Below are 23,543 nucleotides of genomic sequence, written 5' to 3'. Positions count from 1 at the left end.
GAATATTTAGAATTTCTGGAACCGGTAAACTCTAAAACTTTGGATTTCTTGGACTCTTTAGAATTTTTAATGTCTTCAGAAATTCGAAAATTTCAAGAATTTCTAGAATCTTTAGTCTCTCGAAAGAATCTTCCGAATCCTTAGAATCTTCAGAATCTCCAATATTTCTAGAACCCTTAAAACATGCAGAATTTCTAGAATCTCTGAAATTTTTGGAATTTCTAGAATTCTTGGCATCTTTATAATCTGCAGAATTTTTAGCATTTCCCGACTTTCCAGAGGTTCCAGATTCTTTAAAACGTCTAGAGCCTCTATAAATTATAAAATTTCTAGAATTACTGGAACTGCTGTGGATTTCTTGGAACTTTTAAGATCTGTGGAATTTCTAGAATCTTTAGAATCTCTAGAATTTTTAGAAATTCTAGAATTTCTCGAATCTATAGAATCTCTAACACATTTAGAATCTCCAAAATCTTTAGTACCTATACAATCACCAGAACCTCTACGACCTCTAAAACGTCTAGAATATCTAGAATCTTTAACTAACATCTACAGAATCACTAGAATCTTCATAATCTCTAGAACTTGTACAAACTTTAAAATTTCTAGAATTTTTCGGATTTCTCAAATTTTTCGAAGCTCTAGAATCTCTAATCCCTAGAATTATTGGAACCACTCGACTTGGACAGAATTTTAGAATCTTCAGAATCTTTAAGTAACATCTATAGAATCACCAGAATCTTCAAAATCTCTAGAACTTGTAGAAAGTTTAAAATTTTAGATATTTTCGAATTAGTGGAACCGCTTGTGTTGGATTACTTAGTGTCTTTAGAACCACTAAAATTTCCAGAATCTTCAGCATCTCTAAATTCCAGAACCTCTAGAAGCTCTAAAACCGACGCTAGAATCTCTAAAATATTTAGAATATCTATAATTTCTGGAACCGGTAAACTCTAAAACTTTGGATTTCTTGGGCTCTTTAGAATTATTAACATCTTCAGAAATTCTAAAATTTGAAGAATTTCTAGAAAGAATCTTCTTAATCCTTAGAACCTCTAAAATCTTTACAATACAGAATCTCTTGCCTATCCATAGTTTTCTCTAGAATCTCTAGAACCTCTAGAATCTTACAAATCTCCAAATCTCTCTGAAATTTTTGGATTTTCCAGAATTTTTCGCATCTTTATAATCTGCAGAATTTTTAGCATTTCCAGACTTTTCAGAGATTCTAGACTCTTTAAAACCTCTGGCGCCCCTATAATCTTTAGAATTTCTCGAATTTATAGAATTTCTAAAACATTTAGAATCTCCAAAAGCTTTAGTACCTAGACAATCCGCAGAATCTCTACAGTCTCTAAAACGTCTAGAATTTCTAGAATTTTTAGAATATTTAGAATCTTTAACTAACATCTATACAATCACCGGAATCTTCATAATCTCTAGAATCTCTAAAATTTCTAGAACTTGTAGAAACTTCTAGAATATTTAGAGTCTCACGAATTTTTGCAATTTTTAGATTCTTTAGAATCTCCTGAATCCTTAGAACTTCTAGAATCGTTAGAATTCAGAATCTTTTGTTTCTCCATAATTTTCTCTAGAATGTCTAGAACCTCTAGAATCTTCAGGATTTCCAAAATTTCTAGAATCCTTAAAACTTGTAGAATTTAGACTTTTTATTGCCTATTGTCGCCATTTTTATCACCTTATTTGTAACTTTTTTCTGTGGCAATTTGAACTTTCTTTTCTTGTTGCTTTCGTTCAACCTCCTTTTTGTCTTTGCCTTTTTTTGGTCTTTTTTTATCGTCGTTTTTCATGTAGTTTTTTTTTTTGGTTATCACTTATCACAAAGAAAATAAAATTCGCAAAGTCAAATTTTGAATTTTATTCAAGAAACTGAATTTGTCTGTTTGAAGGAAAATTCTTTCTAATAAATAACTTTAGATAAAATTTTTTCTAATATGAACCAAATTTGAAAGTAATAATAAATAATAAAATATTGTGGTATAGTTTTGAAATCATTTATTATCGATTATCGACCGGCGCCGTAAAAACTCATTAAATCTTGTTTTTCCATTTCCAATAAAAAACAAAAAATAACCCATTAACTTTTATTCCATCGCAATAAAACAGTTCAAACACCACAAAAATGCGTCATCTAGTAGTCACATGACGACCCAAACCCCAACCTGCCCACGTGACCTCTCGTTTTCGGCCGCGCCGCCAGATGCCCTCCTCTGTCACGTCATCATCACCGCTCTGGTGGCAAACGTGCGGACTAAACAATGAATAATTTAGCTGATTCTTGACAATTTGTTTTACGATAAGTCGTCGTCCTGTGTGTGGAAGGGTGTGTGCCCAGCAAAAAACCGCGTGTGCTGCTTAATGTGGTGGCAACAAGTGCATAAACCCTAGGATCATCCATTTCTTGTAAGTACCTCGCCGCCCCCTGCCAGCGTCGACGTTTGCAGAGACGCTGCCTGCGACCCAAGCAAGTACCGGTACCGCTGCTCGGGCCCGACCCAGCAGCCCTCCTGCCTCTCCCGCGGGCATCCCGCCCAGCGCCCATCGGGCCCCGGCCCGCGACCGCGGCCCGCCGTGGCCCCGTCACCTACGTGCCCGTGCCAGAAAATGGTGCTCTCCGGGCAAAAAGCGCACTTTTTCTGGCTCGGGCCGCAGGACGAACACTCGGCTTAAAGTACTCTTGTTTCAGGTTTTCTGGTGCTGAACAGACTGCAATCATGCCTAAATCGGTAAGTACGAGCGTTCCGTCGATGGTAGTGCTGGTATTGGGAATATTAAACGGTATTCCCTGTTGACGCACTCCGCTGTAAAAACACCTGTTGATCGGAGAGGCTCGTGAAAGCGACTTTTCGCTGTCAAACGGTGTTCGATGGGCGATTTGACCATAGTGTGCGTGACCACAGGCGACTTGATTCCATGACTCATATTTTTTATGGGCATGGGTCGTTTGTGCTGGGTCGGTCGGGAAACAATAGACCGCAGGCGATTCTAGCTTTTTTGGGGTTTGGGGTATGACCCCTTTTGCCAATTTAGCCGAAAGAAAATAAAAGTATTGTTTTTTTTGTATTGTGTTATTTTAATGAGTGCCGCTTGTTTGTAACAATGAACTAGATTCCAGTGTGTACTTTACTCTCGTAAAATTTTGTTGTTGATCTGAGGTATGCTATCTCATAGTTGATGATAATGATAAGTTACGTGAAATCGTAAAAGAAACAATGAATTTAATCGCCTTTATCTAGGTATTTGGCTATCTTTCGATATGTTTATCGTTTTATGTAAGAATGGAGAATCCATGAAGTCGGAAAGTGTTATAAATAGATCACAGGACGTGGCGGCGAAGATTTCTTCGTTTTGGAAAAAATATACAGGGTGTCCATTGTGTGATTAAATCATTATACTACTACCTTCTTTATGACCTATATGCAAAACAAAAAATTGTCACAAACTAGGTCTGTCGTATTTTTGATATACTTGAACAATAATCTCCGAAACGATCGCACCGATTACTGGAAGTTTTAAATACATTTTTAAGTGTGTTATCAGGATTATAGAATGCTGACCGAAAATTGTCTAATCATATATAGCTCTGTAAAAATTGCCCGGATGTATAATTTTCTTGTGAAATCAAACGTAATATGCAAAATACACGATAAAAGTTTGTTTCTAATTTATAAAATACAAATCTCTGCAGTGCACTTTTTCCGTTAGAAAATTTTGTGATGACGTCATCCACATTCTAGCAAGAACACGTATATCGTAAATTTTTTGAGTCATTCTGTATAAGCAATCCTGAGTGAGGTGTCACAGCAGCCATAAACATCTAAATTTCAAAGAAAACTGGATTGTGACGGTTTCTCTTTATTCAGGACTCAGTTTAAAACTATAAAATTAAAATAACCCTAATAAAAATTGCAAGAATAAACAAAATGAAGGCAAATTTATAAACCACAAGTACAGGAGTGGGTTATTTTATAAAATTTGTATGCTATGTACTAAGTAAAATTGTTTGTGAGGATGATTATACAATATCGTGTATAATTTACAATAGTAAATTTTATTTCAGCTTCATAAAATAAAATACTCCTTGGGTTTTCCCCTAGACACCCAGATTTTTCAAGAATATCTAAAATATGCAGAATATTGTGAATTTATAAGTCTGACTAAACAAAATGAATCAATTACTTATTTCCTATGACATTTACTTCTTATTTCCGAAGAAAAAAAATTAGAGAACGGGTGGGTGGGCGGGGCTAAGTTTATCTTGTTCATCCGGAATTTTTATAAGCAAGCAATAAGCCCACCCACCCACCCCCTCTTCAATCCAGTGATTACTCTTAATATTGTTCAGTCATTTACCAAAATCAATCTTATTTTAACAAATACTGAAGTTCTATCGAAACAACTTTCAACCATTTTTTTTGCCTTAATATACGTAGTTTTTTTTTGCAATTAAGTTCCGCCCCTCGATCTGACAAATAAAGAATATATTCATCACAATTGAGATGAGGGCTGGTGGGTGGGGCTTAATCTTTGGCTTAATTTTCTTAATATATAGAGTTTTCTCTCAACAGCACAATATTTAAAACATTATTTTAACTTCAAATTCACCATTTGATATTTTAAGTGTTTTACTATTGAAAGAAAAAATTTTGGCCTGGGGCAATAAAAATCCAGAACTTTTTGTGGTTTTGTAGGTCTTTTTTGCAAAAGCTAAATTTTTCAGCATCACTTTTATGAAATTTTTGATCATTTTTCGACCACCTTCCAAAAAATTGACGTTTTCTCAAAATTACAAAAAAAAAAAATGCAAAACATGATTTTTTTTGAATTTCTTGCACAGGGTGACTCAAAAAATTAATTCATTTATGAATTTATTTTATTGATTACATCCGTTTTCTCAAAAATTTGGGAATACGATACTGTTATTATTAGAGGTGTTACTGAATAAAAACTGATGTTTTATATATTATACTAATAATCAAATAAATTTCTTAATAAATAATTAAACATGTTGTCAGTTTCTTGTTGGGAAAACAAAACTTCGCATATTAAGAAAAACTGGACAAAATATAAGCCCCGCCCACCCACCCGTTCTCAATTGTGATGAATATTTTATTCATCGTAAGCTGAAGGGCGGAGTTTAGTTGCAAAATCCTCATTTCGTTACAAGAAAATACCATATGAAGTTTGTTTTTAAAAGGGTAGATTTTTTTACAGAAATATTGATGTTACAATTTAAGCTCCGCCCTTCGGTCTGATTAGGAATGAAAACTCATCACAATTGAGACCGGGCGGGTGGTTGGGGCTTAATTTTTCTTGTTTTTTTTTAATGAATGGAGTTTTCTTTCCCAACAAGTTAAACATGTTTTCAGTTTCTTGTTGGGAAAAGAAAACTTCGTATATTAAGAAAAAATGGACAAAATATAAGCCCCGCCCACCCACCCCTTCTCAATTGTGATGAATACTTTATTCATTGTGAGCTGAAGGGCGGAGTTTAGTCTGCAAAACCCTCATTTCTCTACAAAAAATTACCATATGAAATATGTTTTTAGAAGAGTAGAATTTTTTAGAGAAATATTAATGTTACAATTTAGCAATGAAAAACTCATCACATTTGCGATCGGGTGGGTGGGTGGGCCCTAATTTTTGCTTCTTTTTTAATATAGAGAGTATTCTTTGAACAACAAGATAGTTAAACATATTGTCGTTTCTAGTTGGGAAAAAAAAACTTCGTATATTAAGAAAAAATGGACAAAATCTAAGCCCCGCCCACCCACCCCTTGTCATTTGTAATGAATGCTTTATTCATCGTGAGCTGAAGGGCGGAGTTTAGTCTGCAAAATCCTCATTTCTCTACAAGAAATTCCCATATGTAATATGTTTTTAAAAATGTAGAATTTTTTATAGAAATATTGATGTTAAAATTTAAACTCCGCCCTTCGGTCTGATTAGGAATGAAACCGGGGCGGGTGGGTGGAGCTTAATTTTTGTTTTGTTTTTGTTTTTTTAATAAATAGAGTTTTCTTTCAATAATAGGAAAGTTAAACAAGTTTTCAGTTTCTTGTTGGGAAAACAAAACTTCGTATAATAAGAAAAAATAGACAAAATATAAGCCCCGCCCACCCGCCCCGGTCTCAATTGTGATAAGTTTTCATTCCCAATCAGACTGAAGGGCGGAGCTTATTTGCAGAGAAATATTGATGTTACAATTAAACTCCGCCCTTCAGTCTGATTAGGAATGAAAACTTATCACAATTGAGACCGGGGCGGGTGGGTGGGGCTTAATTTTTTTTTTTAATGTACATATAGAGTTTTCCTTCAACACTTTTTTGGCGCAAAGAACAAGAGATATTATAATAAAAAAACATACAGTCAATTTATTATTCAATAATTTTGGACTGTAAATGAAAAACTGAAAAATCTAAAAATAAAAAATTGAAAACTCGTGAAATTTCAAATCGAAAAGCTGCAAAATATAAAAACTGAAACGTCGAAAAGTTGGAAAATCGGAAAACTGGAAAATTTAAAAATGAAAACTCGAAGAGATGTCTTAAAATTAGAGAGAAAAAAAAAGGAAAATTTGAAAAACTGCAAATTGAAAAACTGACGAAACCAAAAATTGAAAAGAAGTGAAATCGAAAACACCAAATATTATAAAATCGGAACATTGAAAAAGTGTAAAACCTAGAAATTGAATTGAAAAATTGAAAAATTAAATTTAAACTTCAAAACTCGAAAAAATGAAGGAAAAAAAGAAACGAAAAATTGAAGAAAAAATTTCAAAGTCAATTTATTAATCAATAATTTTGGACTCCACTATTGTAAGTCACGTAGAATCACTTGTACTTTCTCGTTTTTTTCGAAAAACTGAAGAAATGAAAAACTGAAAAATCTAAAAATTTAGAGTTACTGTAGGAAAATTGAAGAAAGAAAAAAAACTTGAAAAATTGTAAACCGAAAAATTGAAAAGATTGTAAAAATAAAGAAAATAAAAAACCTAAACGAAAAATTGCACATGGAAAAATTAAAAATTGAAAACTTGAGAAACTCAAACCGAGAAATTGCAAAAAGTACAAAAACTAAAAAAAATGCAATTCGAAAAAATGAAGGAACAAAAAAAATGCAAAATTGAAGAAAAAAGTCGATTTCAGAGAATTGGGATTTATTTGACTGGCCTTCAGGGGCGAGGGAAGTTCTGTGGAAATAACATTCGACCAATTTTTTCTTCTCATTTTTTTTCGATTTTTAAGTTTCTGAATTTTATTTTTAGTTTTTCAATGTTTCGATTTTTTTTATTTTTTCGATTCATCGATTTGTAATTTTCCGGTTTTCGAATTTTTCAATTTTGCAATCATCGTTTTTCTAGTTTTTCATTTTTTCCGATTTTTCAGTTTTTCGATTTTTGATTCCTCGACTTTTCAACTATCGATTTCTCAATTTTTAGATATTTCGGTTTTGGGATTTAAAGTTTTTTATTCTTCAGTTTTTCGATCGTTCAATTTCTCGATTTTCAATTGTTCGATACTTCAGTGTTGGGATTTTGCAATTTTTCGATTCTTCAAATATAGGATTCCTCGTTTTCTCAATTTGTCGATTAATCAAATTTTTGTTTTTTTGACTTTTCGATTTCTCAATTTACCGATATTTCAATTGAGATTTTTCAATTTTGAGATTTTTTACTTTTTCGGTTTTTGAATTTAAAATTTTTTAATTTTTGGTTTTTCCATTTTTAGATTGTTCAATTTTTTCAATTTTGACGCTTTTAATTATTCAATTTATCGAAATCACAAAATAAAATTTTATAATTTTTCGAAAAAGTTGGATTTTGTTGTATTGTACTTTAGGCACGAGGGAAGTTCTACTTAAATAACTCTAGACCAGTTTTTCCAAATAATGATTATTCCTCTATTTTTAGCACTTGGTTACCGTTTTTTGAAAGTTTAATCTTTGCATAAGTAATGAGGTAATGAACTTTAAACTGAAGGAGACCGCCATAAATTTGAAGTGAAAGAACCCATCATTGTCATAAGTCGGTACCTAATACGGTTTATCTACTCGAAGGCCGCATTATAATTCCGTTTGAGACAGTCCTGGTTGTTGAAATTAAATTTCTAGATCATAATTAAAAAAAAAAAAAAATTCAAAATTTTTAAATTTACACTAAAGAACATAAAGCCAAAGTCATCACTATGGACGATGATTAAAAGAGGTTATCTTTGGTTGTTAACTCGAAACGACTGAACTTTGACCAACGACATTATGTTGCCTTTTCAGACTGAAATGGGTTTTAAGGAATTCAATAAAAAATCTTTATTTTTGTTTTGGAAAATATTTTACTACGAAAATATGATATTTCATATGAAAATAACTCGACCAAATCTTGTCCGGATATTTTCAAAGAGATAATAATTGTAATTTTTATCATAAAAGTAAGTTGTTAAAATATGTTGATAACGTCGTAACAAAAATTTTTTTTAACTATGTAATAACAGAGCGGATGTCTTGAATTAGAATAATTATTCGCAAACGTTCTGTCTCGGTAAAACAAGACCTAATTAGTGCAAACATGCAAATCTCGATCTCAAAACATGCAAGGAAAAAACTGCGAATCACGTCACCTAAATCTTTGATAAATTTTAATACAGTAACATTTGTAACCAATTACCCATACAAATACAATCCCAAGCAAGCTAAAGAATTCTCCGTGTAAATAACAAGATTTGTAGCGTAGTCTTACTCCAATTTACTTTTATTTTTATGGTCCATTGTTTCCCTGTCCCCAGTTCCTCGCGTCCTTTTTCTGTCACACAATGTAAATAGCGCTTATGTAATTCATATATTTAAGAACAACAATACAGTTTCACACAGATTTGTGACCACTGAAAAGTGTTGCATCCAAGGTAGTCATTTGTTTTGTACCACTCGACCTCATCTTCTCCATTCACCTGCAAGATAAAAACTTTTACATTGTTAGTGGAGTCGATGACAGCGCGAATTCGTTTGCACAATTTTCGAAAATTCATAAATTCTAGAACGTTATCGACAGCAACGTCGTTCGACCTACTAATTACCCTAATTAAAAATAACGCACTGTCAAGTTGGCTTGTTTTATTTTTGTAGATAGAGCGAACACCAAGTGAAACCGAAAGTGTCCAATTCGTTAATAATAATAATAATAATGAGACACAATTTGCTGCTCCAGATGTCAATTAGACCAACGGATAATTGTGACAGTTGTATCCATTTTTCGCGGCACGGTTTCTTGAAGCTCCTATATCTGGAAGCGGATTATCGATAATGAATTTTTTGTGGATAAGCGATTCGCTATTGTTTGTAGACAGCCTAAAATAAAAATGATGATATAACAGGTGCTCGGGTACCATCTGCCCCTCTATCGCTCCTGCTCATGCCCACACTCGATTCATAAATTCGAATAGTCACTATACTACCATTGGCGGGTTCATTCAATCGACGGTTTGTCTTAGCCTTAGACCCAACGGTCTGATCCGGTGTACCGGTTCCGACGAGTGCTAGCTTAACATTCGCACCGAGAGTTCGTTCGAAGTCCGTTGTGCAACTGCAGTATTAATTAGTTCTAATAGTGTTTAGTATCGGCTGTGGTTTAGTTCCGAAGTCAACATGGTTTCCAGCAAATTGGTAAATACTTATATTTTTCGATTTAATTATAGTAATCGGTCGAGTTCCGTATTCTTCAAGTTTACTTGTATTGTCATGGTTAAAATAGACGGTTACAGTACCCACTGATGCAACAGCTAATTGTTATTCTGTGTTCTGGGATGAGTCACGGTACACTCGAGATAACAAAATAACAATTTTAATTAGCCGGGTTTATTGTGATCGTTCGCACCTCTATGTGACGTCCCTTGTTACCGAATTATTATCGAGCAAAATTTTGGCATTGGTCGGTGCGTAATTGCAATGTTTTTCCTAATACACAGGATATCAGTCTTACATCATCGTATTGTTCGACGACGTAAAACGAATCTCGAATACACCTACTAAATGATGGATAGAAAAGAAATTGTCGTGTGGTTAATTGTCACCTGTTGGTCACAAGTGGGGGCCGAATCGGCGGCCTTGAAAACTGTCAAGTATAATGATTATTCTTAGCCGAGTGAAAAGCGAGAGAAATTTTAAGCAAACGGAGAGTTTGTAAATATTAGTATTTTGTTTAGTTACAAAGTCAGGCAAAAAATGAATTAAAATATCAAACGAGTGGATAGAGGCCATGGGAAAATACGTGGCAGTTGTTATCAAAATTGGTGGCTTGGTAGAAATACGGCGACAGTTTTCATAGAGACATCAGTTTTCCAACAACTATTGTTAACTAAATGTTACAAGTTTTATCAGTTTAATAAAAAACCACTAGAAACGGTTCAACCAAACATTTTTTATCCGTTACATCACTGGCGATGACGTTCAGATGACATTGAAATATCAGAACCAATGGTAGGCGCTTTGTAGGTTAGGAACTCAAGGGAAAATTTACCGTTTGAGATTGATCCTGTTTTTGCAATTTTTGTAAAAGTGTGTTCGAGACCGCCCCCAAAACCACGCCCAGTGGTGAGAAAACCGCTCCTGAAGAGCTTAAAACGATTTTTCATGTATAGTGTGCCAAGAAATGTAGCGGTTTTACGACTTTGTCTCCTTGACTATTCTTGCTTCGAAAATGATGTTTTTAAGTCTGATGTCATGTGGGGTTTCGTCATGCGTGTAAAATCTAGCAAACGCTCCTTCAAAAACGCAATGACGTCATACTTGTGGTTTATCGGCGTCAAAATTCTAAACAAACAATTGGTCTAACAATTCATTTTCCTCACCAAAATTGTTGACCTAGAACATCGAACTTCTCAAAATTCTGGAAATGTAGACCATTTTTTAGGTATTCGAAAATTCTAGAACCAACTTTTTTTTTTTAATTTAACCGTAATATTCGTGGCTCCCGGTATTTTGTTTTATGAAAGAATCTTGGAGTCCCTATTGTCTTAAAAAAAAGTTGAGGGAGACTCCCAAGATTCTTCCAAGTCCTTTCAAATGTAGGGCATAAGATTCTTTCATATTTTTTTAAAAAGAACAAGACCCAGGGACTCCAAGATTCTTCTTTTTATGAAAGAATCTTTGGGGTTCTTGGAGTATTTGTTTCCGAAATAATTTTAAAAGATCTTAGGGACTTAGCTGATGATTTGTTTTTGAAGAAGTTTGAAGCAACCTGAGAGTCTTGAAAAAGTGCAAAAGAATCAAACGTTTGTGTTTTGTTTTCGAAGAAAAGATACAAAGAGTCTCATAGGTTCTATCATTTTTTTAAAAAAGAGTGAAATTAGGAGAGCCCCAGATTCTTCCAAGCTCTTTTGAATGTAGAACTTAAAAAGCCCTAGACATTCTTTAAAAAAAATTGACGTGTAGGACCCTCAAGATCTCTCCATTTTTTTTCAAAAACAGAGTGTAAGAGTCTCTAGAGATTCTTTCACATTATTTAAAATAACAAAAAACAAGAAGAGACGCCTCCAAGATTCTTTCAAACTCTTCTTTTCTGAAGAAAAAAAAACACAATGAGCCCCCGAGATTCGTCAACATTCTTTTAAAAAGTACAAGACCATGGGACTCCAAGACTCTTTGTTCTTTTTCTGAAAGATTCTTTGGGGCTCCTAGTGTTTTTTTTTTATGAATGTGAAAGAATCTGTGGGACCTTTGTTTTGTTTTTGAAATAATTTGAGAAGATCTTAGGGACTCCTGGTGAATGTTGCGAAGGAGTTGGAAGTCTTTTTTTAAGTCTGAATCTTAAGATCTTCTACTGTCTTTTGTAAGTATGTTAAAGGCCCTTCTTTGTTTTGCAACTTTGGAAGTCTTTTTTGAAAGAGTCTGAAGAATCTTCTGTTCTATTATCTTTTCTAGAAAGAATCTTTGGGACAATTTGTTTTGTTTTCGAAATAATTTAAAAAGATCTTAGGAACCCCTGGTGATTTGTTTTTGAAGGAATTTGAAGCAACTTTGGAAGTCATTTTTGAAAAAAAAAAAAGAATCTTAATAACTTCTAGTGTCTGTTGTAAAAGTAAGTATTTGGAAGAATCTCTGAGGCCCTTTGTGTTTTGTTTTGGAAATAAATCAAAAAAGATCTTTGGGACTCCTGATGATTTGATTTTTAAAAGAGTTTGAAGCAACTTTCGAGGTCTTTTTTAAAAGAATTTGAAATAATCTTAAGGATCTTTTAGTATCTTTTGTGAAAGTATTTGAAAGAATCTTAGGATCTTTTAGTGTCTTTTGAAAAAGTATTTGAAAGAATTTCGGAGTTCCTTTGTGTTTTATTTGGGAAATAAATTAATAAAGATCTTGGAAACTCCTGGTGATTTGAAAGAGTCTGAAAGAATCTTAGGATCCTTTAGTGTCTTTTGTAAAAGTAGTTGAAAGAATCTAAGAGGCCCTTTGTGTTTTGTTTGGGAAATAAATTAAAAAAGATCTTAGAGACTCCTGGTGATTTGTTTTTGAAAAGGTTTGAAGCAACCTTGGGAGTCTTTTTTTTTTTAAAGAGTCTGAAAGAATCTAACGATCCTCTAATATTTTTTGTAAGAGTATTTGAAAGAATCTCTGAGGCCCTTTGCCTTTTGTTTTGGAAATAAATAAAAAAAGATCTTAGGGACTTTTTGAAGGAGTTTGAAGCAGCATTGGGAGTCTTTTTAAAAAGAATTTCAAGTAATCTTAGGATCTTTTATTGTCTTTTGTGAAAGTATTTGAAAGAATCTCTGTTTTGTTTTGGGAATAAATTTAAAAATATCTTGGGGACTCCTGTGATTTGTTTCTGAAGTGGTTTGAAGCAACTTTGGAAGTCTTTTTTGAAAGAGTCCAAAAGAATCTTTGGATCTGCTAGTATCTTTTGTAAAAGTAAGTATTTGGAAGAATATCTGAGGCCCTTTGTGTTTTGTTTTCGAAATAATCTTAAAAGATCTTAGGGACTCCTGGTGATTTGTTTTTGAAGGAATTTCAAGCAACTTTGGGAGTTTTTTGAAAAAGTCTGAAAGTATCTTATAATGTTCAGTATCTTTTGTAAAAGTATTTGAAAGAACCTCCGGGAACGTTAGTGTTTTGTTTTCGAAATAATTTTAAAAGATCTTTGGGACTCCTGGTGATTTGTTTGAAGGAGTTGGAAAAACCCTTCAGAGTCTTTTAATAAGTCTGAAAGAATCTTGTTATCTTCTAGTGTCTTTTGTAAGTATTTGAAAGAACTCTGAGGCCGTTCTTTGTTTTGTTTTCGAAATAAAGAAATATTCTACGGACTTCTGGCGATTTTTTTTTTGGAAGGAGTTTGAAGCAATCTTTTAAGTCTTTTTTGAAAAAGTCTGGGAGAATCTCAGGATCTTCTAGTGTCTTTTGAAAAAATATTTGAAAGAATCTCTGGCTCCGTTTGTGTTTTGTTTTCGAAATAAATTAAAAATATCTTAGGGGCTCCTTTGGAAGTCTTTTTTGAAAGAGTCCAAAAGAATCTTTTGATCTGCTAGTGTCTTTGTAAAAGTAAGTATTTGGAAGAATATCTGAGGCCCTTTGTATTTTGTTTTCGAAATAATTTTAAAAGATCTTAGGGACTCCCGGTGATTTGTTTTTTTTTGTAGGAATTTTGTGAAGCAACCTTGGGAGTCTTTTGAAAAAGTTTGAAAATAGCTTATAATGTTGAGTATCTTTTGGAAGAGTATTTGAAAGAATCTCCGGGAACGTTTGTGTTTTTTTTTTTTCGAAATAATTTCCAAAGATCTTTGGGACTCCTGGTGATTTGTTTGAAGGAGTTGGAAAAACCCTTGGGAGTCTTTTTTTTTTAATAAGTCTGAAAGAATTTTGAGATCTTCGACTGTCTTTTGTAAGTATTTGAAAGAACTCTGAAGCCCTTGTTTGTTTTGTTTTCGAAATAAAGAAATATTCTACGGACTTCTGGCGATTTTTTTTTTTTTTTGGAAGGAGTTTGAAGCAACCTTTTAAGACCTTTTTGAAAAAGTTTGAGAGAATCTCAGGATCTTATAGTGTCTTTCGTAAAAATGTTTGAAAGAATCTCTGGCTCCATTTGTGTTTTGTTTTCGAAGTAAATTAAAAAGATCTTAGGGACTCCTTTGGAAGTCTTTTTTGAAAGAGTCCAAAAGAATCTTTGGATCTGCTAGTGTCTTTTGTAAAAGTAAGTATTTGGAAGAATATCTGAGGCCCTTTGTATTTTGTTTTCGAAATAATTTTAAAAGATCTTAGGGACTCCCGGTGATTTGTTTTTTTTTAAAGAATTTTGTGACGCAACCTTGGGAGTCTTGAAAAAGTCTGTAAGTAGCTTATAATGTTGAGTATCTTTTGTAAAAGTATTTGAAAGAATATCCGGGAATGTTTGTGTTTTTTTTTTTCGAAATAATTTGCAAAGATCTTTGGGACTCCTGGTGATTTGTTTGAAGGAGTTGGAAAAACCCTTGGGAGTCTTGTTTTTATCAAGTCTGAAAGAATCTTGAGATCTTCTAATGTCTTTTGTAAGTATTTGAAAAAACTCTGAGGCCCTTCTTTGTCCTGTTTTCGAAATAAAGAAAGATTCAACGAACTTCTGGCGATTTGTTTTTGAAGGAGTTTGAAGCAACCTTTTAAGACCTTTTTGAAAAAGTCTGGGAGAATCTCAGGATCTTCTAGTGTCTTTTGTAAAAATATTTGAAAGAATCTCTGGGGACGTTTGTGTTTTGTTTTCGAAATAATTTAAAAAGATCTTAGGGACTCCTGTGATTTGTTTTTGAAGGAATTTGAAACAACTTAGGAAGTCTTTTTTAAAGAGTCCAAAAGAATCTTTGGATCTGTTAGTATCTTTTGTAAAAGTTAGTATTTGGAAGAATATCTGAGGCCCTTTGTAATTTGTTTGCGAAAAAATTTAAAAAGATCTTTGGGACTCCTGGTGATCTGTTTTTGAAGGAGTTTGAAGCAACTTTGGGACTTTTTTGAAAGAATCTGAAATAATCTTAGGATCTTTTAGTGCCTTCTGTGAAAGTATTTGAAAGAATCTTTGATGCCCCTTGTGTTTTATTTTTGAAATAATTAAAAAGATCTTAGGGACTCCTGGTGATTTGTTTTTGAAGAGGTTTGAAGCAACCTTGGGAGTCTTTTTTAAAGAGTCTGAAATAATCTTAGGATTCTTTGGCAAGATTATTTGAAAGAATCCCTGAGGTCTTTTTTGTTTTGTTTTTGAAGGAGTTTGAAGCAACCTTTTAAGACCTTTTTGAAAAAGTTTGAGAGAATCTCAGGATCTTATAGTGTCTTTTGTAAAAATATTTGAAAGAATCTTTGGGGACGTTTGTGTTTTGTTTTCGAAATAATTTAAAAAGATCTTAGGGACTCCTGTGATTTGTTTTTTAAGTGGTTTGAAACGACTTTGGAAGTCTTTTTTGAAAAAGTCCAAAAGAATCTTTGGATCTGCTAGTATCTTTTGTAAAAGTAAGTATTTGGAAGAATATCTGAGGCCGTTTGTAACTTGTTTTCGAAAAAATTTAAAACGATCTTTGGGACTCCTGGTGATCTGTTTTTGAAGGAGTTTGAAGCAACTTTGGGACTTTTTTGAAAGAATCTGAAATAATCTTAGGATCTTTTAGTGCCTTCTGTGAAAGTATTTGAAAGAATCTTTGATGCCCCTTGTGTTTTGTTTTTGAAATAATTTAAAAAGATCTTAGGGACGGACTCCGGGTGATTTGTTTTTGAAGAGGTTTGAAGCAACCTTGGGAGTCTTTTTTAAAGAGTCTGAAATAATCTTAGGATTCTTTGGCAAGATTATTTGAAAGAATCTCTGAGGCCTTTTTTGTTTTGTTTTTGAAGGAGTTTGAAGCAACCTTTTAAGACCTTTTTGAAAAAGTTTGAGAGAATCTCAGGATCTTATAGTGTCTTTTGTAAAAATATTTGAAAGAATCTTTGGGGACGTTTGTGTTTTGTTTTCGAAATAATTTAAAAAGATCTTAGGAACTCCTGTGATTTGTTTTTTAAGTGGTTTGAAACAACTTTTGAAGTCTTTTTTGAAAGAGTCCTAAAGAATCTTTGGATCTGCTAGTATCTTTTGTAAAAGTAAGTATTTGGAAGAATATCTAAGGCATTTTGTAATTTGTTTTCGAAAAAATTTAAAAAGATTTTTGGGACTCCTGGTGATTTGTATTTGAAGGAGTTTGAACCAACTTTGGGACTTTTTTGAAAGAATCTGAAATAATCCTAGCATCTTTTAGTACCTTCTGTGAAAGTGTTTGAAAGAATCTTTGATGCCCTTTGTGTTTTATTTTTGAAATAATTAAAAAGATCTTAGGGACTCCTGGTGATTTGTTTTTGAAGAGGTTTGAAGCAACCTGGGAGTCTTTTTTAAAGAGTCTGAAATAATCTTAGGATTTTTTTGCAAGATTATTTGAAAGAATCTTCTCAGGCCTTTTGTGTTTTGTTTTTGAAGGAGTTTGAAGCAACCTTTTAAGACCTTTTTGAAAAAGATTGAGAGAATTTCAGGATCTTATAGTGTCTTTTGTAAAAATAGTTGAAAGAATCTTTGGGGACGTTTGTCTTTTGTTTTCGAAATAATTTAAAAAGATCTTAGGGACTCTTGTGATTTGTTTTTTAAAGTGGTTTGAAACAACTTTTGAAGTCTTTTTTGAAAGAGTCCGAAAGAAGCTTTGGATCTGTTAGTATCTTTTGTAAAAGTAAGTATTTGGAAGAATATCTAAGACATTTTGTAATTTGTTTTCGAAAAAATTTAAAAAGATTTTTGGGACTCCTGGTGATTTGTATTTGAAGGAGTTTGAACCAACTTTGGGACTTTTTTGAAAGAATCTGAAATAATCCTAGCATCTTTTAGTACCTTCTGTGAAAGTGTTTGAAAGAATCTTTGATGCCCTTTGTGTTTTATTTTTGAAATAATTAAAAAGATCTTAGGGACTCCTGGTGATTTGTTTTTGAAGAGGTTTGAAGCAACCTGGGAGTCTTTTTTAAAGAGTCTGAAATAATCTTAGGATTTTTTTGCAAGATTATTTGAAAGAATCTTCTCAGGCCTTTTGTGTTTTGTTTTTGAAGGAGTTTGAAGCAACCTTTTAAGACCTTTTTGAAAAAGATTGAGAGAATTTCAGGATCTTATAGTGTCTTTTGTAAAAATAGTTGAAAGAATCTTTGGGGACGTTTGTCTTTTGTTTTCGAAATAATTTAAAAAGATCTTAGGGACTCTTGTGATTTGTTTTTTAAAGTGGTTTGAAACAACTTTTGAAGTCTTTTTTGAAAGAGTCCGAAAGAAGCTTTGGATCTGTTAGTATCTTTTGTAAAAGTAAGTATTTGGAAGAATATCTAAGACATTTTGTAATTTGTTTTCGAAAAAATTTAAAAAGATTTTTGGGACTCCTGGTGATTTGTTTTTGAAGGAGTTTGAAGCAACTTTGGGACTTTTTTGAAAGAATCTGAAATAATCTTAGGATCTTTTAGTGCCTTCTGTGAAAGTATTTGAAAGAATATTTGACGCCCTTTGTGTTTTATTTTTGAAATAATTTAAAAAGATCTTAGGGACTCCTGGTGATTTGTTTTTAAAGAGGTTCGAAGCAACCTTGGGAGTCTTTTAAAGAGTCTGAAATAATTTTAGGATTCTTTTGCAAGATTATTTGAAAGAATCTCTCACGCCTTTTGTGTTTTGTTTTTGAAGGAGTTTGAAGCAACCTTTTAAGACCTTTTTGAAAAAGTTTGAGAATCTCAGGATCTTCTAGTGTCTTTTGTAAAAATATTTGAAAGAATCTCTGGGGACGTTTGTGTTTTGTTTTCGAAATAATTTAAAAAGATCTTAGAGACTCATGTGATTTGTTTTTGAAGTGGTTTGAAACAACTTTTGAAGTCTTTTGAAAGAGTCCGAAAGAATCTTTGGATCTGCTAGTATCTTTTGTAAAAGTAAGTATTTGGAAGAATATCTGAGGCCTTTTGTAATTTGTTTTCGAAAAAATTTAAAAAGATCTTTGGAACTCCTGGTGATTTGTTTTTGAAGGAGTTTGAAGCAACTTTTGGAGTCTTTTTGAAAGAATCTGAAATAATTTTAGGCTTTTTTAGTGTCTTTTGTGAAAATATTTGACAGAGTCTCTAAGAGTCTTGAGATCATCTAGTGTCTTGTTTGTATTTGAAAAAAATCTTTGGAACCGTTCATGTTTTGTTTTTGAAAAATTTTGGAGCTTTTGGTATTTTGTTTTTAAAATAATTTGAAATAGTCTTGAGAACCTCTAGTGTTTGATTTTGCAAAAATTTGAAGAAAAATTTAGTCCTGGCATAAATTTGCAATTATGACAAGAAAAAAATTATATTGTCGAAATTGTAACTTCAATTGGATTTTTTTTATGTACAAATATGTTAAAAAGGAACATTTTTTATGTTGTTTTTTAATCCATAAAATATTTGCTGTGTTCTTAACCTTTTATCTGAAAATCACTTGACGTTCCTTAAATGATTGAACGAGATAATTGGAATAAAGAATATCAATTATATCAAGTTACGTAGTGTTTTAAAAATACAATAAAAGTGAATACTTAGAAACCGTGTTTTATGTTCAGCTAACTTAATTAATCTTGATACACATCAAAAATTTCTTACTCGTATATAAATTAACATTAACAAATAGAAAAAGCAATAATTCGACAAACCTTGATGTTTTTGTTGACGATCGAAATTTCTCAGTAGGTTTCGCACGTTTCTAAAATTCCTACTAAAAACGTGCATCATGTCAAAACCTCACATAAAAAATCCCCGGAATTCGATAACGCTACAACTTTCCTCTCAATCCGTGACAACAGAAAACGAATTTTCATCTTGACCTTCACTCGCTAAGCTCCATTTCGTCGAAAACTCAGCATCGGTTTTGATAACTGAAAAAAATAAAACCTACGTTCCAAGGTCTACGACAACCATGTAGCCGATAAATAATTATGCATATTTGCTTTACGCGCAAAATGAGCCATAATTGCGTTAATTTTTAAGTTAATTTGCTCGCTTATTAGTACGTTCGTTAGCTTACCGGGAAATTTAAATCGTCTTCGCCAAACCTAGACCCAATAACGCTGCAAATATTTTGCTACCCAGCGCAAACTGCGCCAAATTACACAACTCTGTCTTCTTATATTGAGAATCGTTATCGGTATTATTAATGAAGGCTGTTTATGCTCAAACTGATTACACTATTATTATAAAGCAAACTTTTTTCTTTGCTGATAACTTTCCGAGATGATACACTTTACAGCCATATTTTTAGCGTTCTTGTCAAGCGTTCAGTCTTCGTGACGAAAATTTCCAAATCGGACACGATGTACATTTTCAAGCGAAAATGCTCCGATCGAAAAGTACTATTTTTTCGGGGTGCGACAAACCACTAAAATGTGCGTGTTTTCAGATGAACGTGAGGGTGACCACCATGGATGCGGAACTCGAGTTCGCAATCCAACAAACAACGTCAGGCAAACAGCTCTTCGACCAGGTTGTCAAAACCATCGGATTAAGAGAAGTTTGGTTTTTCGGCCTACAGTACACCGATTCGAAGGGGGATTTGACGTGGATTAAGTTGTACAAGAAGGTAAGGACCACATTTCCTGGTGGCAGCGATGGTATCCTTATCAAGCTGTGTTGTTTTTTAGTTGCTTGATAGTGTTTTTTAGCGCGATTATCGTTGCGTAAGACTCGGTAATTGTAGTCAAATATTTTATCTGTTTCGAGTGTAGGCGTATTGTAGATATGTCGATAATAAATAATTTTATCGGGTTTAATAGCACCCGAATCGAGGAATTTATGGTGGCATAGTTAGCACTAGAACTGGGATAGATTTTTTAATTAGGTGCATTATCGTGACTCAGCCGTCAAACTTTCCAGTCTGTGAAATTAGCGAGTCGCGAATTTTAGACGTCCGAAGGATTTTTATAATTTTTAACAAACACGTTGAGAAGAGATGATCTCACTTTTATTGTTGGTTTGTGAGGATGTCTGCCTTAATTTATTGTCACTGAATGGTTTTATTCACTTTTTTATCTCGGAGGATGTATAATGGCTGCTTGTTATTGCGATTTTAGCGGTTGGCGACATTACGTCATTGTTAGCAGAAGTCGTCGAATGATTCACATATGAGCATATTTGAATTTTATTAACCAACCGATAAAAGCGACGTTCTCGGAATCGGTAAAGAAAAATCAATTTTCGTGTGAACAATAGACTTTTTGTGTCAGTGGGTCACATCAGTACCGACAGATTGTTATCTTTCTAATCACGATTAGTCAATTTTTTGGTTTTTTGTGTCGCTTATGTCAACTAAATCTTGCAACCTGTCGTAGGCGTCGTTCGACCTTAAAGGTTGCCAACATGCGAACAAAATAAACAATCGACGAATCAAAATTCGAGATGATTATCTAAATTAAATTAATTTAAAGAGTATGCGGCACGAAATGTTAGTCATTGGGCAACAACTTCGCGTTTATGGAATCATAAAGGTAGAAATGCCACAGTTGCCACATCATCGCATCTCGTGATTCAGAAATTTCGTTACTAATCGAAATTGTTACTTTTTCGGAGCAGGTTCGATGATTTTTAACTTCGTACTAGTTGGTATGGAAAAGTGTCAATGCCAATAATACCATCATTCGTTACAAGTTGTCCAGGTATAGGTCATGGCGAGTCCATAATGCACCAGTTGTCTTAGCCATAACAGTCGAAGGACGATTTACACACAATCAAGTAAATTGTAAACATTTTTCAAAGTGTCGCCACAAATCACACACTTTTGATTCCGTTTAGTAGAAAGTCGCCTTATACCCTACTTAAGTCAGATTCGCTAGATCCTCTAGACTCGCTCGGAAATGTCATAACACGATTTATCTTTCTTCGAATGTGCAAGCAGCCGGACTCTATGCTAAAAAGAGGCGTTAACTGCCTAAAACACATAAAAAATTTACAAGCCGGATCGCGCTTAAGCATCGAAGATGACGACGATAACGAGCTGGTAAGTATGCATAAACGAGAAAAAAATTAACAGCGTTGAATTAATATTTATAACTTTGTTGGTCGATTGCCCATAATTTGGGAACTGGACTATATTTAGTTCCGGATGTATGGTCGGTGGAGTTTGCGTCAATGACGGATTTATTTTGATAGGTGCCGCCTTCACAACAAATAAATTCGGATGTTTTATTAATTAGGGATTAAAGAGAGCGGGTTTCTGCAACGGATCTTGATTTGTTTGCTTTTCGGCGTGTGGGTGAACAGTTTAGGTTGGACCGGAAATTGTTGATTGACAACGTCTTTTTGGCATTGTTCGTTTCAAAGTGATATGTTTAGTTTCAAACAAGAGACCGGGATGTTTATAGACACGTATTTTTGCGTCCCAAGCAAGCTGAGGAAGTATTGTAGTCTGAGTCCATCGGGCGACTGTGCTTTTATGTTTTCTCGAGGTTTCATGACCCCGAAAGTCCGGAGAAATGGGTCCCCGTTTCCGTCTGTCTGCCGTCTGGCCGGATTTTTATTAGGCAGATAATCTCCGAACCTACTGGAGCGATTAAAGTCAAATTTTATGAGTGTATTAAGATTATCGGATATGTATATGGCAAAGCGCTAAATAACTTGGTTAATCATCCCGACAGGATGACATCATCTCCAAAATTTACTTTAGTAAATGTTATTTAAACTGTATGAAATAAAATATCCTGTACTTGTGGATGAATCCGTGTTGATTTTTTTTTTGGCTTTTTGTTGTCTCGATTGAAAAATCTTTCTCGGTTTTTCAAATTTTCGATTTCTGGATTTTATTTATTTTTCGATTTCTTTATTTTCTCATATTTCAAATTGTCGATTTTTGTATTTTTTGAATTTTCGACTTTGATTTTTCGATATTTTGATTTTCCCATTTCTCGATCGAGAAATCGAGAAACCGAAACATGGAAATTTCTTGGATTACTCGATTTTTCGATTTTCAATATTTCGATTTTTTGACATTTCGATTTTTCCATTCTTTGAGATCCCAGTTTTTCGATTCTTCAATGACAATTTTTCGATTTCTCAATTTTTGGAATTTTCTGTTTTTCGACTTTTTCATTCCTCGATTTTTCAACTTTTAATTTATCAATATTTCAGTATTTTTATTTTTCAATTTTTCGATTTCTCAATTTTTGACGTTTCTAAATGTTCAATTTTTTGATTTCTCAATTTCTGTATTAACGGTTTTTTGGTTTATCGACTTTTAGATTTCTCAATTTTTCAGTTTTTCGATTTTTTGATTCTTTAATATTTAGATTCCTCAATTTTTCGATTTTTCAATTTTTCGATGTTTTGCTGTTTCGATTTTTCAGTTTTTCCATTTTTCGATTTCTCAATTTTAGTTTTGGGATTTTTTTCAATTTTTAAGTTTTTGATTTCTTGATTTTTCAGTTGTTCGATATTTATATTTTTCAATTTTTAAATACATTTTGCAGTTTTTCGGTTTTAAATTTTTCAGTTTTTTTTTTTATTTTAAGGGTCAGTTTATAGAATATTATAATTGAGATTAAGTTAGCCACGCATTTAATGGGGCGTTTAGCTTTTTCTGATTGGCGTAGAATCGGTCACGTGGTGTTTTAATGCCGGATTAAAATTTAGTTCAATTGAGCTTCCGTATTTCGATTTTTCAATTTTTCGTTTCTCCATGTTTTCAGTTTTTCGATTTTCTAATTGTTCCTTATTTTAGTTTGGAATTTTTCAATTTCTCGATTTTTCTATTCGATTTCTTGACATGTGGGATTTTCGATTTCTCAGTTTCTCAACATTTCAATTTTGCAAATTTTTCAATTTCTGGATTTTTAGACGTTTCGGTTTTAATTTTTCGTTTTTAAGATTTTTTGATTCGATTTCTTGACACTTAGGATTTTCGATTTTTAAAATTTTTCAACACTTCAGTTTTGGAAATTTTTCAATTTCTGGATTTCTAAATTTTCAGTTTTCCAATTTTTAGATGTTCCGGTTTTTCAAGTTTCCGAATTCCCCATTTTTTCTCATTTTTTTTTTTGAATTTTTCAATTTACCCATTATTCAATTTTTTGATTTCTGGGTTTTTCGAAAGTCAATTTTTCGATATTTAAATTTTTCGACTTTCCGATTTTTCAAGGTTTTGATTTCTCAGTTTTTCAACATTTCAATTATGCAAATTATTCAATTTCTGGATTCTTCAATTTTTCGATTTTCCAATTTTTGATGATTTTTCAGTTTTTCGAATTCCCGATTTTTCCTCATTTTAGTTTTGAAATTTTTCAAATATTCGATTTTTAGACGTTTCGATTTCTCGATTTTTCAATTTTTCGATATTTTAATTTTTCACTTGACGATTTTTTGATTCGACTTTTTGACATCTAGGATTTTCGATTTTTCAAGTTTTCGATTTCTCAATTTTTCAACACTTGCTCAATTTTGGGAATTTTTCAATTTCTGGTTTTATAATTTTCAATTGTTAAATTTTTCGAATTCTCAATTTTTCAACATATCAATTTTGTGAATTTTTAAATATCTGGATTCTT

At 32.8% G+C, this 23,543-nt stretch overlaps 1 protein-coding gene and 1 long non-coding RNA gene across 4 annotated transcripts in view; one reads left to right on the top strand and one right to left on the bottom strand.

Annotated features, from left to right (window-relative positions):
* The first annotated feature begins 2,255 nt into the window (after positions 1 to 2,255).
* Positions 2,256 to 23,543, top strand: part of LOC135143726 (moesin/ezrin/radixin homolog 1) — a 48,932-nt gene continuing 27,644 nt past the window's right edge. Inside the window, exons 1-3 of one of the 3 annotated variants that reach the window (XM_064075642.1) lie at positions 2,256 to 2,427; positions 2,711 to 2,750; positions 19,412 to 19,591. In XM_064075642.1, the coding sequence (XP_063931712.1) occupies positions 2,739 to 2,750; positions 19,412 to 19,591 (192 nt within the window). In that variant the 5' untranslated portion in view covers positions 2,256 to 2,427; positions 2,711 to 2,738. Of the gene's footprint in view, positions 2,428 to 2,710; positions 2,751 to 9,474; positions 9,679 to 19,254; positions 19,362 to 19,411; positions 19,592 to 23,543 lie in introns of those variants that run through there. The other 2 variants (XM_064075641.1, XM_064075640.1) reach the window with 2 other exon arrangements.
* LOC135143730 (uncharacterized) lies at positions 8,483 to 19,145 on the bottom strand. The gene is made up of 3 exons (XR_010282887.1): positions 19,040 to 19,145; positions 18,669 to 18,890; positions 8,483 to 8,966 (listed from the first exon to the last, which is right to left on the bottom strand). It is a non-coding gene; the product is annotated as an uncharacterized LOC135143730 (long non-coding RNA).

The sequence above is a fragment of the Zophobas morio genome, unplaced genomic scaffold, assembly GCF_036711695.1.
Source record: "Zophobas morio isolate AGI-343-1 ecotype UQ-CSIRO unplaced genomic scaffold, CSIRO_AGI_Zmor_V1 ptg000074l, whole genome shotgun sequence".
NCBI lineage: Eukaryota > Metazoa > Arthropoda > Insecta > Coleoptera > Tenebrionidae > Zophobas > Zophobas morio.
Note: the sequence above shows the minus strand (reverse complement) of the source record. Positions and strands in the feature narration are given on the sequence as shown.